The 19,126-nt window shown below is 47.1% G+C and overlaps 1 protein-coding gene and 1 long non-coding RNA gene across 4 annotated transcripts; both read left to right on the top strand.

Moving 5' to 3' along the window:
• Window positions 1-1,174: 1,174 nt before the first annotated feature.
• On the top strand, window positions 1,175-2,466 carry LOC130592632 (uncharacterized). The gene is made up of 2 exons (XR_008970610.1): window positions 1,175-1,831; window positions 2,300-2,466. It is a non-coding gene; the product is annotated as an uncharacterized LOC130592632 (long non-coding RNA).
• A 1,716-nt stretch (window positions 2,467-4,182) lies between these two features.
• CKB (creatine kinase B) lies at window positions 4,183-12,099 on the top strand. 3 transcript variants are annotated; one of them, XM_057397153.1, is made up of 8 exons: window positions 4,183-4,197; window positions 5,084-5,297; window positions 6,412-6,566; window positions 7,426-7,558; window positions 8,469-8,640; window positions 10,141-10,264; window positions 10,985-11,174; window positions 11,744-12,099. In XM_057397153.1, exons 2-8 carry the CDS (start codon window positions 5,105-5,107, stop codon window positions 11,920-11,922), a joined length of 1,146 nt encoding a protein of 381 aa, XP_057253136.1. In that variant the 5' UTR covers window positions 4,183-4,197; window positions 5,084-5,104; the 3' UTR covers window positions 11,923-12,099. The 3 variants fall into 3 exon arrangements, with proteins under 3 accessions (XP_057253136.1, XP_057253137.1, XP_057253138.1); XM_057397154.1 differs by lacking the exon at window positions 4,183-4,197 and having other exon boundaries at window positions 5,070-5,297; XM_057397155.1 differs by lacking the exons at window positions 4,183-4,197; window positions 5,084-5,297 and adding an exon at window positions 5,744-5,936.
• Window positions 12,100-19,126: the final 7,027 nt, after the last annotated feature.

Below are 19,126 nucleotides of genomic sequence, written 5' to 3'. Positions count from 1 at the left end.
GGCCATCAGCCTTCCGTGCCGTTGGCCGCCACTGCCCGACCTTGCCTCCCCTCCTTTCCGCTCTCCTTGCTGGGTCCCTGACAAAGGAGGACAGTCACCGGCAGCACTCCGGGGTGATCCTGCCTTGGGGGGGGAAGCGTTCCCAGCGGCTGTGGGCACAGAGGGGCAGCCGCCCTCTCGGTGAAAGTTGAGGGGCTCAGTGGGCCATGATGCGGCCTGATGGACCCAGTGGGAACTCACCCATCAAGCATGCCAGTGGGGGAGTCTTGAAGGCCAATACCAACAGGGGTAAAGCCCCTTCCCCAAGGAATGACTCTGCCTGTACTGCTGGTGAGCCTGGCCCTCACTTCCGGCACCCAGGCAGGCAACTCCCAGAAAGTTCTGCCACCCTACCCCATAGCAGCCTGCTTGGGGAAAGGCAACTCAAGGCTGCCAGAGTTCTTCATACAGGTTTCGTAAGGCTGTAGGAGAAACCACAGTGTGGGCTGAGAAGCAGCGGAACTGCTATCTAAACACCAAATAACATGGTATTAACTCCTCTGTCATGTTGAGGACTGTAGTGATCTAAGAGCCCTGTGTGCCCCTGTGGTATTGGGGATGTAGTCAGGATGACCAGAGAAAGAGTATTGCCTCATCTGCTTGCAACAAGCCCAGGGCACCTGGCATGGGACGGATATGGGCATAGGAGAGAGCATGTGAATCACCCTGGACATGCAGCTAACATTCCCAGCTAATCAGATAACGCTCTGTATGGTGCTGTGTTCACCAGTAACTTGTAATGCGCAATAGTGGCAAAAAAGTCATCTGTCCACAATCAAGAAATCAGGAATGGAGAGCCGTTTAGATGACAATTTGTGATTTTTTTTTTTAGATGAATGTGAATCCATCAAGTATAAGGGGATTTTTGCCCATTACCTTCAGTGAGAACATATTTTTTGTTATGCTTTTGACCTGCCCATATCATAATTGCAGTAGTCTTTGTTATTTAGTTATGAAACTCTTCTCCATCTAATCTAAATATAATGTATGCAGTTTCAGAGGTTTCTTAAACTGCAAACTCCTACTCAGCTGTTTTTCTGACTGGCAATTATGGCTCTACTGTGTCTTTATATTTGCACCTACCTTGTTTTTTTCCTGTCATTTTTACTGTCATTGGTTATATATGTACCTTTCCCATGATGAACTGCTGTTCAGATCACTGTGGGTCTGAGTGTATGCAAGATCAAGACACTCAGCAACTCCTAGTTTCCACAGGCACTCAGCTCACTGGAAACGATCAGTACTTTTTCAACAGACTGCCTAAGCAGTGTAAAAAAATACACCAAGGATAATAACTAGGCAAATATATTTTAAGCAGCAAATGTAAATTGGAAGAGAAGTTTCAGTTCAGAAATTATGCAGATGCAGCTATAACCAATTTCTTTAATCTACTGACAAGTGTTTAATTTTTCAATTGTCAGGTAGGAATTGGAAACAATTCAACTGTTTTAGTAAATAACTTTTTCTTGCTGTTTTCTAATGTGGTATATTCTTCTAGATTTTCAAGAAGATCCTAATTCTTCAGGTTCATCTTACGTTCATGCAAGTAATTTCAGAAGACACATTCAGTAGCTAACACCCATCTCTTGCAGTTGTGCACTACACAACATTTATAATTAAGCCTCTTAGGAAGTTAGCTGCATGGCCCATGATTAACTTCCCTTAATTCTTTATTGTTAAAGCTCAGTGCAGAGACCTCTGGAGTAATCACCCCTCCTTTCCATCCTGAGCTGCGGAACGGCAACGTGGTGTGTAAGTCAGCATGCACTACAATGTCATCCCAGCATGGAAGGTAAGTATTGGTGCCTTTATCACAGTCTAACAGGCCATACCGGCTTATCCAAAGAAAGTCTCAGCAGATGAGCGAGATAAAACGGTTGATCAGAGGCTGTTGACACATGGCACAGCATCTATAATTAAGTCACTAGGGAAGCTGGGATGGGATACTGTAAGAAAGGTAGGATCCAATTTACACACAGCTTTCATCAAATCTTAAAATGCTGTCTGAATAAAACCCAGTGAGGCAGAAGCCACTGCTGACTTACTGCAGGCCAGAAATTTGTCAAATAGTGGTGAGGAACATGAGGCAGAGGGTGCACTGTTTATTAAACACATAAATTTGGTAAATTTTGGTCGGTTTGCACTCTTTGTCTCTTTCCATGTCTTCTTGTTGGAAGTTTTGTGAAGAGGTGTCTGTGTCAGAACAGCACATTGAGAATATATTCGTTTATAATAATGACTGGTATTCCCTGTTCTACAGGACTGGGAGGGGAAGATCATGTCCAGTGAATAGAAATGGATTCTTGGATTTTGGCTCTTGAGGTGGCCTTGACTGAACGAATCTACAGAACAATTATGGTACATAACAGCTGATTGCTTCTCTGTGCGGCAGTAGATTATGAAATAAGACAAAATGAGCCTTCAGTACCTACCCTGATACGCTTTTTTTTTTTTAATGAAGAAAAACACTGCAAAAGTAGCGTGTCAGAAATATTCTTGATTTTTTTTTTTGTTGTTCTAAATTAAAAATTGAATCTGAGTGGTTTACATTAAAAAAATATCCACAACCAAAACTATCTTTGCCACTGAGGTCATCCTCATTTAGCTTGAGGACTCTGGGTAGAATTTTACACTTACATTATTTGCAGTTTACACAATTGTGAAGCATGAGCATTGTGTGAAACTAAAAGTAAAACACAGAGGAAGATTTTGTGAGGTTAAAAAGTCAGAGGAGACCTAGAGAGAAGATTTGTTCTTTGATATGGGAGATAAAGAGACAGGACTTGCACAGATGCTGAGCCCTGGGCTTCTGCTGGAGATCTGTGTTCTCAGCATCTTGGTCTATCAGGCCTGGAATAATGTGGAAATCTGGATGGCAGCCAAACACAGTGCATTTTCACTTGAAGCACTCTGGGTTTTATTTTGTAATTATTTCCTCTAGGTGTATGTTACTTTTTTTAAAATCCTTATCAGTTCTGTAAGTGCATGTGCGTCCAGTTGTTAAGGTAAGGGTAGTGGCTCTGGTGCCAAAAGAATTGTGGAGGGAAAGAGCTCCAACTGATGTCTCCTGACACTCAGAACTTGGGTCAAAGAAAGCAACTCTGCCACTCGGATCTGCATTCACCTGGGTAAGTACACGCTGTTTGGACAGGAGGATAAATGTGGGTTCTGCTGTGAGAACTACATGTCATAGGAAGATAAACTATTATGAAAAGGTGAAAGATCAAGATAGTCACACTGTTAGTGTATTTATTTCAGCAAACAATGGGATCCTCAATTGCATCTTATATTTGGGATAAACCCTGCTGATTCCTACAAATAGTCCAATGAAAGTCACTATTTTCACAGATTTCAGGTGGACTTTAGATGGGTCAAATCCCAACCTTCCTCCTTCCATCTTCAGTAGGAAAATCAGCTGCTCTCCAATAAAGATTAAGCTTTTTTTTTTTTTTTTTGGCCCATGACAAGAGCAGGAGACTCTCTGCTTTTCACAACCACTTTGAAAGGAGCCATTTCCTTCCAAATTAAACTGTAAGGTGAGCCCACAGACTCACAGGTGTTGGAGGCAAGGTGCAGGGCAAGCAGCAGGACCTTTCTCTACAGAATGAGGTGGCTGCTCTTGGGTGCCAGGGGAATTGAGAGACAGGCCTACAGCCACCTTGGTGGCATAGGGACAGTACAGCCCTGCCACTATGAAGCCGTATTTTTATGCAGAGGTGTTACTACACCTGTTACTGAATCTTCAGCCAAGGTGTGAAGCCAGATTGGCAGCAGGCCACATGCCTGCACTGGTGTGCGGTGGCACCCCCGAGATGGGATCCCTGTGTGCATGTGCGTGTTCAGTGGGGCCGACGAGGCGCTGCTGCCGCTCGATTGTGGAGAGCGGCTCGGACGGGAGCCCCCAGCCGCACACCCAACGCCGCCCAGCTTCCCCTCCGGAGACAAGCAAAATGGCGGCAAGCGCGGGCCCAGCCAACGGCAAACACCCACCCCACCTTACCGCGCCTGGCCAATGGAATGAATGGGCTATAAATAGCGGCCAATAGGGCGGCGGGTCGCGCTCTATATAAAAGAGGCACGGGAGCGGTGCGGCGCTCCACTCAGCTAGGGCAGCAGTGGGGAGCGGAGAGCTTGGAGGTACTTGCTGCGGAGCCCTAGGTAAGTCCTGGGGCAGCCGAGCCGTCTTGTAGCTTTAAAATAAGGCTTAGTTAAAAAAACACGTTTTTTTAAATTATTTTTTTTGCTCCACTGTGTGGAGTGACCCGGTCCCGCTGAGGAAGGGGAGCGGGTGCGGCGAGGGGCAGCACAGGACAGGGACGCCCGGCTGGGGCGGGGGGTGCGGCGCGGAGCTCCTGCGGGGTGGGGCGCAGGTGCTTACTTGGTTTGCCCTCAGCTGGAGCCGGCCCCGTTCTAAAACGAGATTAACCCGGTATTTAGCAGGGTTGTTATATATGTTCGCCTCAGCCACGTCCCCTGAGGGAGCCGTCTGTTGTGTAATGGGGTCGTTGGATGCTTCCCACCACTCCGCTCCCAAGTAGGGAGCAGCTGGGGGCGCGGAGGGTGCCGGGTGCAGCAGATCTTTCTCTAGCCCAGCAGTGGCGGTTGGAGGCGCGGCCGCCTTCAGAGCGCATCACAGAGCCGCCCCGCTCACCTGCCGCCCGGCGCGTGGTCCTGGTGGGGCCGTGCTTTCACCCCCCCCTAACCCGCGGCGTCCGGGCCGCTTCCTCTTCCCGGAGCCGCCGGCGGGGCTGCCCCGAGCTGCCACGGCCGCTCCGCGCGACCTTGGGCGCGTCCGTTGACCCGGGCGGTGCCCGAGTCCGTGCCCTCGCGGAGGGAATGTTGGAGGACCGGGCAGAGCTGGGGGTGATGAAGAACTTTTTCCGTTGCTCCTTTGTGGCTCTTGCGGAAGGTGGTGTGGCAGCAAAGGTGTGAAAGGCACGGGCGGAATGACAGCCAAGGTGACCTTGCCTGGGTGCCTGGCTTCCCCCGGGCGGTCCGGAGCCTGCCAAACCTCCGGTGATAGGCTTCCTCTTTTTCTTCCCAGTGACTGCAGGTAGGGGCAGACATGCCTTTCTCAAACACCCACAACCTCCTGAAGCTGAACTACTCTGCCGATGATGAGTTCCCTGACCTGAAAGCTCACAACAATCACATGGCCAAGGTGCTCACCTTGGACCTGTACAAGAAGTTGAGGGATAAGCAGACTCCCAGTGGCTTTACGCTGGATGATGTTATCCAGACTGGGGTTGACAACCCAGGTAATGGCGGGGGGCCGTTAGATCTGCATAATGATGATCTGTTCTCCCTCCGTACTGGAAGTGCTTTTTGACAATGGCATCCAAAGCTCTTCAGTTACTAAGAGGCAAATCTTGTAAAGCACTGAAAGACGGCTCTAAACGTGTGGCTGGTTAAAAGGGGCCATGTTCTGTCAAGCCATGTTGCTTGCTGTGATCTGACATACTGATTTCCAGACACTTCAATTATGTAACTGCTCTGCTAAGTACTTTCAATCAGAAAAGAAAAAAAAACCAAAACCAACCCAAATGCGTTCTAGTTAGAACACAGTGGTGAAAAAGAAAGTCAGCTTACCTGGCTGTTCTGGTCTGATTCTATTCCAAACTGGTTATGTGATGTTCTTTAGCACTTCTATGAAAAAAGGGGAACAGATGTGTTTATATGTTAACGTTACAGTATTTATTTTTACTCTAGCAATATCAAAATGGCCCAACTAAATAATCAGAGACTGCCTCCTGATGAGGAGTATCCGGACGTGAGAAGCCACAACAACCACATGGCTAAAGTTCTAACCCTGGATTTGTACAAGAAACTGAGAGACAGAGTCACACCCAGTGGCTTCACCCTGGATGATGTCATTCAGACTGGGGTTGATAATCCTGGTAAAATGCGTTGAGAATATTCTGTGTGAGCCAGCTGAAATAACTGGTGCTTTTGAATATGGTGACTTAAAACTAATTTTGTGGAGGTGGTGTTCATGAGCAGACTGCAGAAGTACAGCTCTGTAGCAGAAGAAACAAAAATTGAAGCATTCTTGCTTACAGCAAAGCATGATTGCTAAGACAAAAATTTCTGTCTGGTGTTCTAAATTAGCTAGTGAAACTGGATATGCTATGTGAAATTGTCCTAAACCAAGCTTGACAAATGAGTGTGGTTTAATGGCAACAGCTATGGGTTTCCATAGTACTGCATTTGACTGACTGGATTAAGTGTAAAATGTAGGATCTCTCCAAATGTTTTTATGTAAGGATGCATTTCTAAGTGACTAGACCTACCACTACAGAACTTGCCTGGTTAGTGCTATACTGGAGTACAGCCAAACATCACCTATACTTAGCTCTTCTGATTTTACTTCAGGCCATCCCTTCATAATGACAGTAGGATGTGTAGCTGGTGATGAAGAATCCTATGAGGTGTTTAAGGAACTTTTTGATCCAGTTATTGAAGACAGGCATGGTGGCTACAAACCAACTGATCAGCACAAGACAGACCTGAACGCTGATAATCTGCAGGTATAAACTTTTGATCGATTACTGATGCCTACTGGTCTGAGGACTGGGTAGAGTTGTTGGCAGCTGCCTAAAATGATGGCTCAGGCTCTGTTCCCTGCTTTCACCCAGGACGTACCCACAGGCTGTGTGTCCAATGCAGTCAGACTTATGAGGTGGGTTCATGTGCTGCTGCCGTGTCAGTCATGCCAAACATGTTCAACATGTGCTTCCATGAACTGTGGGGCTGTAGTAGTCAGGCTTTAAACCGCACAGTCCTTGGAGTCAAGGACTGTCATAAAACACCATCTGATTTTGGATTCTAAGTATCACATGGTGGTCTCATACTTCAGAATAGACATTGGTATGGCTACAAGTAAGAATTTTTTGCCCATTTAATGGATTTCAAATGTTACTGTAGACTCTAGGAATCCCTAATGCTGTGTTGATTGGCTAGCTAGAGGTCAGCTTGAGATTAGGAGACTTTAGGTGACAGTAGTCAATAACTCTAATTTGCAAGAGTAAACACCTAATTGAATGAGGGTTCAACTCATATTGATGCCTCTAGGTTGCAGATCTGATAAGGTAACAGAAGCCCAGACTGTAGTCTGAAAAGGATGCAAAATCTTCTAGCATGCTTCTATGAACTACTATTCTATGAACTATTCTACTTGGTATCTGTAGCCTTAGTCTCAGAGCAAGTATTGTTAAACAGATAGTTGAGCTAATGCTGAAGACAAAAGGGTCCTGAAGTAAGACCCTTGCTTGCAGGGTAGTCAGTATCTCTGGTATAAGGTGCATGTTTAAATGCATGGCAGCAACATGTATTTTAGGGTAGGTACCTTGACAACAAGGTTGTATCACTGGCTTCCTAATCTTGTAGGGAGGTGATGATCTGGATCCAAATTATGTGCTAAGTTCCCGTGTCAGAACTGGTAGAAGCATCCGTGGATTCTGTCTTCCCCCGCACTGCAGTCGAGGAGAGAGGCGGGCTATTGAAAAGCTCTCCGTTGAAGGTAAAGTGAAAACTGGAGGCATCAGGGAATATTATGTCCTTTGTGCAAGAGATGTTCTTTGCAGTTTGAAAATGGAGGCAGTTGGCAAAAGCTGCCTCCCTCAAGATTTGGTGTGGACATGGAGCCTTCCCTGAAGAAGGCTTATTACATTGCAGCTGCCTTAGCATTGCTGTTTGTAGCTGAGAGTAAGAGCACATGTCAAAGGGAAGTTGTACTGCATTGAGTTGACCTTTGTTGATCTTGAAAGCTTTTTTTCTATGTGTGTGGGGAAAGAGGTTGGTTCATCATGGCTCAAACCTGAAATATAACAGGTATGTAGCAACTTCAGGGATTGAGTCATGGTTGCAGTATATTGTGGCTGCTTTTAATTGACTTTCATTAACATTCAGTTTGCTTAGAGGTGTAGTCTTGCTCCAGATATGCAATTGACTAGAGTAAGCCCTAGTTTTCAGTGGAACTCCTCAGCTGCAGGTTTTTTCTATTGCCTCCCAACTCCATTGAGAGGAAAGGATACACTCAAGGTGCAGTTCTGGAGACCAAGAGTGGTGTTGTTCCAGAACCTCTCAAGGGCAGGGTAACAGTCCTTGACTTAGAATAATGCTGTTTGTTGTATTCGTGACCTTGATTCTCCTTGGAAGAAAGCATGTTACTTCTACTCTTAAGCAGCAGTAATGATCCTGTACGGTATGTAAGGGGGCAATGACTACTTGTTTAAGCCTGAAAGCTGCAGACAAATCATCTGATGCTGCCTTAAGTTCTGTAATGCCACAAAGGCATTGGGATTGCAGATGAAAGCAAGGGAAAAACCAAACCCAGCAGATCAGACATTGCCTTTCTTTGTTTATGGTCTCTAAAGTGCTGAGGATGTCTATCATCTTTGGTCCCATCCTAAAGTGACTCTCTCTTTCAGCTCTGGGTAGCCTGGAAGGTGATCTCAAGGGCAAGTACTATGCTCTGAGGAACATGACTGAAGCAGAGCAGCAGCAGCTGATTGATGATCACTTCTTGTTTGACAAGCCAGTTTCTCCTCTTCTGTTGGCATCTGGGATGGCACGAGATTGGCCTGATGCCAGGGGTATCTGGTGAGTATGTCTGGAAGAGGGGAGCTGTATGAAGTCATTGCAAACAAAGATCTTGCAGTTTCAGTTACAGCTTGTACTGGGGGCAAAATGGCAGCTTTTGAGCTTGTATTACTGAATCTAATGAGAATCTTGTATGGTATCCTTTGGGGAGGTTGCATCTGAACCAGCAGAATTTGGACAAGTGTTACTATGCCTCACATTGGGCTGATAAGGAACAAGGCAGTTTCACTAGCCTGTAGGTAGAGCCTACCCATCCAGCACAGGTTAGTGAAACCCCAGGCATTAATTGAGGTAGCTTAAGAAAGTAGATTGCTTACAAAGGAGTATATGTGCCACTACATCCAGTTTCTTGTCCCAGAAGCTTAGAGTAACGTGTGGTAATAAGCCATAGTGTTTGCTTAGTTCAGACTTGATACTGAATGCATAGTAGTCTCATCACTTCTGCTTGCAGAAACTCATGGATAACAGACCACTGGAAAGACTTCTCCCCTTGGCCCCAGATATATTTGGTGACATGAGTTGACTGATGCACATATGTGGAATGGAAGGCTTCTGCTTATCAGATATAGGTCACCTACATAAAACTGCATCTCTGGAGCTTCTGCAAGATAATTAACTTGCTCCCTTGTAAGCTAAGGGCTAGGTTTTTATCAGCTGTAGTACTCCAATCTTATTACTGTAGCTGCACTAGGAATACAACACAGAGGAAGCATGCTTTGTTTCTGGAGGTCACCTTCAAGATTGCATCATCTACCTGCAGATTGCCAGCACTAGATAGTGCTGTCACCTGAGCATGACTAATGTAGAAGCTTGAAGTGTAAAGTCTCAGTGTTGCCTGCATAAATAACTTTCCTCAGGTATAGTTAAGTTATGATTCTAATCAAGCTGAGAAATTGTCAGCCTGGTAAATATTTATGATAGTGCTTGCTGCCAGCTGCAAGCTAGGACAAGAGGGGCCCATTGGTGTTCAGGGGTTTTTATAATATATCTGAAGAGCCCCAATCAAAAATGAATAGTGAAAAAACTCAACTTAGTTCTCTGTTAAGGTACTAAGTGCAGGTTAACAGAATCTGACAAAATTCTGATAAAAGGATTTGTTAAACTTTGTCAACGTGATGTCATTATGAACATCACTGTACGGGGCTGCCTCAGTCTACAGTGATCACCCTCCTGCAAACTCTGCTGAACAGGGGAAATCCCTTACATTTGTGAGCTTGGGCCACAAGTGAGGATTTTATGTCAAATCTAAGACTGGCTTATGTCATGTACTTGTTCATTCTGTTATGTTTAAGTATAGACTAATTTAAACTACCTCTTGGAAAGAGCAGGTAGCTTAACTCTGTTAGGTCCTGCATGAACAAAAGAAGCAAGAATAATTTCTTGGAAGAAGAAACTAAGTGAGCCTCTTAAAAGATGCAATGATGAGTAATCTGGTGCTATTACAATTACCTTGAAAATGTCAGGTGGGACAGACAAGAAGTTGTTCTCCTTGTTTCCTAGGCACAATGATAATAAGACCTTCCTTGTTTGGATCAATGAGGAGGATCACCTTAGAGTTATTTCCATGCAGAAAGGTGGCAACATGAAGGAAGTATTTACCCGTTTCTGTACTGGGCTAACACAGGTAAATCAATATTGCCTGAACTGTAGGTTTAAATGTTACATGTCTCTCTGGTTAGATCTGAGAATGCAGACTCTATGAAAGCTGCTTGTGGAGCCCTGCATGGTGGTGCTCCATAACCTGGGTCTCTGGGAACACTGATGTAGTCCAGAGCTGTGAGGGCTCTGAAACACTTTCATAGGCAAAGCATTGTGGCTATGAAGTCTAGAATGTGTCCTCTGATACAGCATCCTCACCCAAGTGTTTAAACTGTACTTAAAGGAGATTATACACGGTTTTAGAAATCAAGCATTGAGGTGCCCTGGGTAGGAGGAGAAATTGCTTGAATGTGGATGAGCAAAGCTGGACTGCAGTTTCTAGGCTGAATGCTTCTCTCAGCTTCTGGTCTTGATATGAGCTTGAGCCTTACCAGCCTCTTCCCTAATCCAAACAAATGTGCCAGTTGGATATATACTAAATCAAGCTTCCCAACAGATAGTGACTTGAGATTTTGTAGTGTAGTTTAAACTTAGCCTGTCCCAGTGCGAGGAGCAAGGGCCTTAAAAGCCCCTTGTTGGTGGCCCATCTTTTTCCAATGGAGGGAACCTATGTGACTGATATAAATAGCTGTTCAAACTGTTGAGGCTGTTGCTATATAACTGAAGCTGTAAATGAGCACTAATGGATGACCTACATCCTTCATGCAGTGAGCAATCTCTAAATGTCCATTCTCTGCATTTATAGATAGAAAATCTCTTTAAGTCCAAAAACCACGAGTTCATGTGGAATCCACACTTGGGCTACGTCCTGACCTGCCCATCCAACCTTGGAACAGGGCTCCGTGCTGGTGTGCACATCAAGTTACCAAACCTTGGGAAACATGAGAAGTTTGGAGAGGTCCTCAAGAGACTGCGGCTTCAGAAGCGAGGCACAGGTGAGAGGTTGTAGTGGTGCCCTCGTCAGATTGCTCTAAGATGCCAGTGGAACCCTGACTACAGTCAGAACAATGTCTTGGTTCACACTGGCAGTGCCTGTCAGACCATTCAAAAGGTACATACATGGAGAGAACCAAGCGTTAAAATTGCATCTTGGAGGAGGTGGAGGTGCAAGTGCACTGTGTAGGCCTTACTGTATCTGCCTGTTTAGGTATGTTCTGTATGTGGTATTCTTAGCATCAGATAAGGTGGAGCTGGTGGCAGCTGTTCTGTTGTAAGCAGGGATGGGAATCCTGATTTAACTTCTGGCTAGGAAATAGTTGCAGTGGGTGTGTCTAACCACAGGTTAGACTGCTCATGGGGTTAAAAGAGTAAAAAGCTGGCCTAATGTCATGTTGGGTGGCTCATTTTGGCAGTCACATGCAGCTTTATCTCCCTGTATGCAGGAGGCAGCAGCACTTGTAGAGAATTGTCTTGCTGTGTTGCCCTCTCAGGCTAGTGAGGGAAGAAAGGTAGAACTTGCCTACTCTAGCTGTGGTCAGTGTGCTAACTCTGTCTCTTGCTCCAGGTGGTGTGGATACAGCTGCTGTTGGAGGAGTGTTTGATATCTCCAATGCTGATCGTCTTGGCTTCTCTGAGGTGGAGCTGGTGCAGTTAGTGGTGGATGGTGTGAAGCTGATTACTGAAATGGAAAAACGCCTTGAAAAAGGCCAGTCTATTGATGACCTCATGCCAGCTCAAAAATGAAGCACTTTATTTTCATGCTTCCTAACTTATTGGATGAATAATGTCACTCCAGTTCAAACCCCTGGGTTCAGAGCCCACTTAGTTACACTGTAGAGAAGTCTTCCATCCATCCGTGTTAGAGTTTATTTTTTTGATGGTTGAGATGTTGCTGAAAATAAACTGTTGTTTTGGCCTGAACTGTCTTAGATGTGTTAACTGAATGTCTTTGAGATTTCAGTGATTTGATTTTATTAGTTATGCTAGAGGGGCTGGTTTTGCTAGCTAGCACATCTTCCTGGCTGTGCTTCTGCAGTCCACTTGAGCTGTGGTTAAGGCAATGTCAAAAATGAACCTTTAACTTGATTGTAGTTGGTGTAAACTTGAGAACTAGTGTTAAACATGAGTCACAGCAAACATGCCCTACCTCCAAGGCTTTGGCTTGTGCATCTGCTCATGCTAACTGTAAGCTGTCATTATCCCGACTACAGTGAGCAAGGCTGACCCCTGTAAGGTAGGGGAGACAGACCTGGGTACAAAGGGCTACTGTTTTCAGTCAGGTCCTCCTGGAGCTGCAGGGCAGTGCTATGAGGTCAGACTTCAGCCCATAATAATACTGACACTGAGCTAGCTTGTGGGGACAAGATCACATGTTTAATCTATGGATGTGCAAAGAGTTGGTGTAAACAACTAATTGCCCTCTTTGGAAGAAGGAAGGAAGGTGAAACTTACTTACATTAAGCCTATGCTGTAACTGGTTTCACCTCAGCTAGGAAAGAGATGGGGCATGTAAGCTGCCAGTCACAGGAAAATAAGTAGATAAGATAAATCTCTTCATCTGACTCTTGCTGGGCTGTATACCAGTTGTTCCATGGATGGAAAAATGAGCAGCATAGTCAAAGCATGCTAAGTGGTTGGGCTTACAAGCTCAGGCAGCCCTCTGGGTGTGAGCTTACAGTGTTGGGTCATGTAGGTCTGTTGTCCAGAATCGCTGTAGTTTGTGTACACATGTGCTTGCTATGTGGCAGCATCACATTAACCTACAAGATTAATATTGAGAGCTAGGAGCACTGGACCCTTAGAGACAACAGCTTTTGCAGCTAGTGCAACCTGGGAAGCAAATAGCACCTGCTCAACAGCTCTACCCACTGCTGAAACCTTTTATAGCGGGAGCATGATGAAAGGTTGATGCATAGCTTCACAGCATGCAGCTTTATATAGGTTTGTGTCAAAAACTGAAGCTTTCTTTTGTAAAGGCTGTGGTATTTCAAAGGCTGATTGCAGGCTGTCACTTAGCTGAAGTGATGACTCCAGCTGGGGTAAGCTGATTAAATTGTGGTGAGGGAAAAGCCGAGGGAACATCTCAGATGAGTTTTTTATTTTAAATATAGCTTTCTACTTGATTCAGAATTAACTGGGTGGGGAAGAGGAGGTCACACGTAAGAGCTTAGTTTTGTGCTGGGTGATGATCCTGTATTTGAGTTAATCAGCACAGGCATTTTTCTGTTTGAGGCTTGTGAAGGAACAAAAAATGGTGCAAGTGACAACTGTTTGGTTCTGTATATTCTTCAAGTCCCCCTTGCTGTGCTGCTTGTCACTGTTCACAGATGCTTGACAAATACCTGGTTCTGCATCTTGTAATCAGAAGGTGTTCAGTTAGTGGTGCTTCTCTTGAACAGGGCGTCACTACTGCACTCAAAGCAATTACTTAATGGAAGGAGGGTGTCTGAAAACTTGTCTGTTTCTTTCTAGCTGTATCAGCTGGAATAAAAAAAAAATCTCTCCCTATGCATCTTGTTTCTTTTATGTCCTCAGCCCATCGGAGCTGCTACATCTCTGACTTGTTTTAGCCCCTGGGTCCCTGTAGTCTGAGACAGAACTTGTAACTGGCTAAAAAATAATGGCCAAAGCAGTAAGCCAGTCTTTAATAATGCTTGCATCCAACTAGAAAATACTTCTCCTTAATTGGTTTTCTTTCCCAGCCACCACCACCTTTGCTGTGTTCCCTCCTGTTGCTGCCACGAGGACTAACGCGACTGCTTTTGTTTCAGCTCCTACAAAACAATTGACAATATTCCAGAGAATGAGCATGTCACAACAAAAGGCTGGACATGGCTAAGAACCTGTGATGGAGAGAAATTCAACCTCCCACCCCCTCAACTTAAAGGCTTTGGTTTCTCAGCATTACTGCTGTGCCCTCAGATACTGCAGCTGTGCAAAGTAGGACACACACAGCGGCCACTCACTCATGCCTCGGGCACCTGAAGCTGTGCTGGGCAATGGCAGGCTGCCTTGGCCTTAAACTGAGGGGAGGAGAAGGGAGGCTACCAGTTTCTGCTGTGCTTTATACAAGGGAGCTGCAATTACCATTGCTGGCAGAGCCACTCATGTCACGTAGCTTTCAGGAAGGACATGGGAGCTGGCATGGCCAGCAGAGCCCTCTGGATGGGTGAGCTCATCCTCTGCGTCACACCCAGCAGGGCTGGCGGCATTTCTCACCCAGCCTGGAGCACTGCACCGGCTCCTCCGCTGGCCAAGAAAGTGCTGACGATGTGCGGGTGTGGACGGGGAGGAGAGGGGCCAGGGAGCCCTCTGGGCTGTGCAGGCACAGGTTGCATTTCTCTTCAGCTGAACTTCTCTGACTTACAGGTTCGGAAACAGCGATCATTGCTGCTGTCCTGCTGCTCAGCAGTCTGTCAGCTGCAACACGGGCCTTATTGTGTTGGGCTCTTTCACTGCCTTCACATACCCTGCTCCCACAGGCTGGCATGTCCCTCCACTGCTGGCCCACTGCTTGAAACATGCACCGGTTTTATAACATTTCCAAAGGGAATTTCTTTTTGTCATTGCCTTTTTCTTCTTTTTGAACATTTCTGTCTTCCTCAGGCAGTAGCTGCCTCACCCCAGCATGTGTGCAATGGCCATGGAGGGTAATGCCAGCACTGGAAGCAGCCACCCAGCCCAGTCCCCTTCCCTTTCAGCACACAGGGCACAAGCAGCGCGTCCTTATTCAAGAAATCAAGCTGCCTAAGAGCACATTTACCTCTCACATGACACGTACTGGCAGTAGACTGCCCATAAATGCTCCTTATTCCACTTCCATGCTATCTACTGGAAAATTATTCATAGCCTTTCCCCCGCTTGTAGACTAAGCCACACAAAGGATGGTGGTAAGCTCAACATTGTGGCATTGACAATGGGCATGCTTCCATGCCGTGGGAAGTTCCCAGGCCTGAGTGAAGTGGTCAAGCTCCCCACATGCTCCCTTGTGCCCCCAGCCAAGTGAGGGGAGAGGACAGCAGCTTCTCATGAGATAGATACAAGTGCTGCAAGGTTTCCAATGTGGTGGCCAAGCTGTGTGACTCTTCTCTCACAAAATCTAAGTATAAGAGCACGGTGGGTTTATCTGCAGGATGCCTGTGTCAGCCCAGCCCGGGGTGCAGGAGGCTGCTGCTCAAGTTCTGCCCTCTGTCAGGGATCCTCTGTTGGCTCACCCCCAACCACAACCAGGGCCAGGGCAAGGCTGTCCTCCAGCTTTCCATTTTGCCCAGCATGTATTAATCCATCACTAGGCCAAGTATGAAAGGAAAGGTGCTACTGCCTAACACCTCCAGCGCCCATCTGGGAGAGAGGAGGTTTAGGCTCCACCCTGTCCTCATATGAACATTACCATGTTTTCACACAATGTGGAGTTGCTCGAGCAGGAGAGTTAAAGTGATTCTATTTAATCTGTTTTTTTTCTCCACCCTCCCACACACAGACTGTGGTAGCGTGGTGGGCAGGGCACCCGTCTGAGAATGGAGACGGCATCACTGCCTTTTCATCTCCTGTTTACTTTGCTTTTCCCCCTGGGGACGTGGCAGGCCAGCAGGTTCCTTTGGCTGCTCCAGCTGGTCTGCCTTCCCACTCGCCTAACATACCATAGTTAGAAAGCTGGGAATAGCCTGAGTGACCATTTGCTCAGCCCGGTGGGACAGGGCACTTCTTCACCATCATAGGGCTTTGGTGGCTTTTATTTGTGCCCAGTGAGGAGCCAAGCCTAGCAATGGAGGAGGACACCCCATAGCCTAAGCTGTTGAGATGAGAGGCTAATCAGAACCAGGTCTCTTGCATGGAGTGACCCTCTTCCCCTGGTTTTGATGTGTTAGGATTTATTTTCTTACAGGAATCATGCAAGCTCCTGACCAGCTCCTTTCCGAGGCACAATCTGCCCTTGGTTCCCAACCACACAGCGCGTCTGCATCACTGCATCGAGCTGCTGGCCACTGCGTGGGAAACCCAATGGCAAGGGCTGCCCTCAGGCTGCAGAGTGCTTGTACGTGAAGGTACTGGGTGTCCCCCTTCCGCCTTTGGAAAGAACATCTCTTTTTGTGCAGGTGCTGCCTGGAACCAGGCTGAGTGCTCACTGAGTGCTGCACCTACAGCACCCACAATGTGGGTCTGGAAATTAAACTGGCAGCGTGGACTCAGACTGGGATTGACAACGGGAAAATCTGCATTACCAGACAGGGTAAAAATAAACAGAGAAGCATCCAAACCTACCCAAGAGTTTGGTTTTCCTCCTCCAGCCAGTGAGTAAGACTATAAGAAATCATGCATATATGTATTTATATTTATATGTACATATGTATATTTTTGTATACGTGTTCACATATATATGAACTTTCAAAGGCCAGAATGTCTCATGCTCAACACCTGGGAAATTGATAGAAAAATATGAACATTGAGGTTTTTAATGACTGGGAAAATCTTCAGGTAAAAATACAGAATGGGAAACCTGAAGCATTCTATAATGCAATTTCAGAATAAAACCAGAATTGAAGACTAATTTGACAGATACACACACAAGCTCCAGATCTCTGTAAAGGTCTCAGCTTGTCACCATGCTCAGTACAGGTGGGTGCAAGGTTCTGCTCATTCTAGATCAGTTTTTGATGACCAGAGAGTAAAACTGAGAATGAGCCATGCTGAGGGGACCTTGGAAGTGTCAGCTTACATTTTGCTTATTGTGATGGTCTTTGATGGTAGTACTTGAGCACAGCAAAGCTTTCCTGGATTACTTGGGATTGAATCCAACTGGAAAATGAGTGAATTAACTCAAGTGAAACCCCATGTTCTTTAGCCTGGTCTGGCAGGGTGGTTAGCACACACACTGGGGACAGTTTGGTTGGGGTGTAAATAGTGGCTGTTTGCAGTTCAAATGCTGCTGCATGTTCAAAGCGCAGTGAAACTGGAGGGAAAAGCAGGTTCAGGGCTAGTGCCAGCCAGCAGTAGCTGATGGGGTTGTGTGCTGACATTGGCACAGGGTGAGGGGGATGTCTTCTGCTTGGTTGGCCCAGCTGGCCAGGGAGGAGCTGGAGGCGAGCACAGCAGTGAGATGCAAACAAGACAGCTTTAGGGCACTGGGTGCTGAATAACCTGGGGCAGGAGGGCTGATGCTTCAGTGAGCGTGGGGCAGGCTGTGTCCTTGCAGTCTGCCTGCAGGAGCCGGCCGGTCTGCCTCTGCGCCTGTGGTGACATTCCCTGAATCATCGCGAATCCCTGCTCGGGCTGACGGCGTTCCCAGGCTGCGGGCAGAGCACGCCTGTGAATACTGGGAACCCGGCACAGGCGTCTTAACAAGGCTGATCCGGAGAGCCGTGCTGGGACCGAGTGAATGGAGATGTCCAGATGGGCGTGAGAGGTCTCTGGTGGGAACGGGCACCAGGAGGGCCACAGACTACACCGCTCCGTGAGTGGGCTGTGCTCAGCAAAGGGCATCAGGACACTATTTTATTGGATTGCTTCTGTAATAGTCTCCAGGCTGGGACTTGTCTGGGGAGAGATGGCTCCAGAGATACCCGTGGGAATGTGCATCAAAAGGGGTTTGTGACGGACCCAGCTACCCTGGTGCTCAGCCTCAGTGCCCACTGGCTGCTCTAGGCCCCTCCCCATCTGGCTGTAGCTCTCTAAAGGCTGACCCCCAGCCTGCACAGCTTTCACAGCATCCCAGAAGGTCCATCCTTCCTACCCACCAAACTCTTGTGAAGCTGCATCCCAGCAGCAGGAGGTAAGTGCTGGGAAAAGGTGCACCGCCCCATCACAGTGATGTCCCCAAGGGCTGTCCTGGCCAGCATCCCTGGCCACCACTGACCATACCGTGACAGTTTCTCACTGCAGGGCACCTCCTGACTGCATTAACGTGGAAGAGTGGGGTTGATAGCATCTTGGAACAGAGGCAGTAGGGGTTGCACCAGCTCTCTGCGGCAGGGCTGTGCGAAAAGCACCGTAATGCAGCAGTTTGGATCTGAGCGCCAGCCATCCTTGTGCAATAGCTACACTGCCCACCGGGCATCTCACCAGAATGCTTGCTCTGACTTACTCATCCTGTGGGGTGCTGTGAAGTGGGGCAAGGTTGAGGGCTCATCTAGGGAAAAGGCCGAGCTAACCTCACAGCCAGCAAGTGGGTGACTGGCCAGCCTGGAGCCGCAAGATTATCTGTTTCCTGCTACCCGGTGGTTTGGCCTTTTTTCTTTTTTTTTTTTTGGGGGGAGGGGGGGGGGTTGGGCACACTTTCTTTTTGTTGTTTTTTATTTGCAATGAACCCTGTGGTTTGCCACAGGATTGCACATTTCAGGGTGCAGCCCTGGGAATGTTGCTGTGTCCCTCTCCTCTCCTGGGAGGACCAGGAAGCCTCCAGGGGCTGAGCACCTTTCCCTGCAGCCCCATCTTGCTCCCCCTGAAATGCCTTTGAGGTGGCCCTGGTGCTTGGGGGGACACCCCTGAACACAGGCTGGGAAGACCCTTGGAAAGCACAGTTTTAGGAGACAAAAGTGTTTTGTTTTTCCTCACAAGGAATAAAGGGTCAGGCCTTGAACAGTGTTTATGAGCAATGACACCGAGTGATGGGTCAACTGGAGCCCCTGAAGAGGCGTAAGACAGCAGATGGCCAGTGTGTCTCTCCCAGAGAGTTTATATAATCAGTGTCAGAGTCAGCAATAACATGTCTTTGCAGTTACGCTATGCGCCCTTTCAGCCTTTACCTTCCTGGGGTACCTGTGCACTGTCCCGCTCTTTTGTGATCATTTCCATTTCGCTTGCCATTGATGTGGCCACAATGAGATCTTCTCATACAGCCTAGTTCGAAAGTGAAGCCTCCACCAAGAGCAACTCCTGTGGAGAGCTGTTACCTTGTTGTTTAAATGCTGATGTGCCTTTCAGCTCAGTTTATTCACTTTCAGCAAGCCCT

Source organism: Pezoporus wallicus, unplaced genomic scaffold (genome assembly GCF_028554395.1).
Source record: "Pezoporus wallicus isolate ANWC-B61680 ecotype Strahan unplaced genomic scaffold, APGP_CSIRO_Pwel_v1 contig_7068, whole genome shotgun sequence".
NCBI classification, from domain to species: Eukaryota; Metazoa; Chordata; class Aves; order Psittaciformes; family Psittacidae; genus Pezoporus; species Pezoporus wallicus.
Note: the sequence above shows the minus strand (reverse complement) of the source record. Positions and strands in the feature narration are given on the sequence as shown.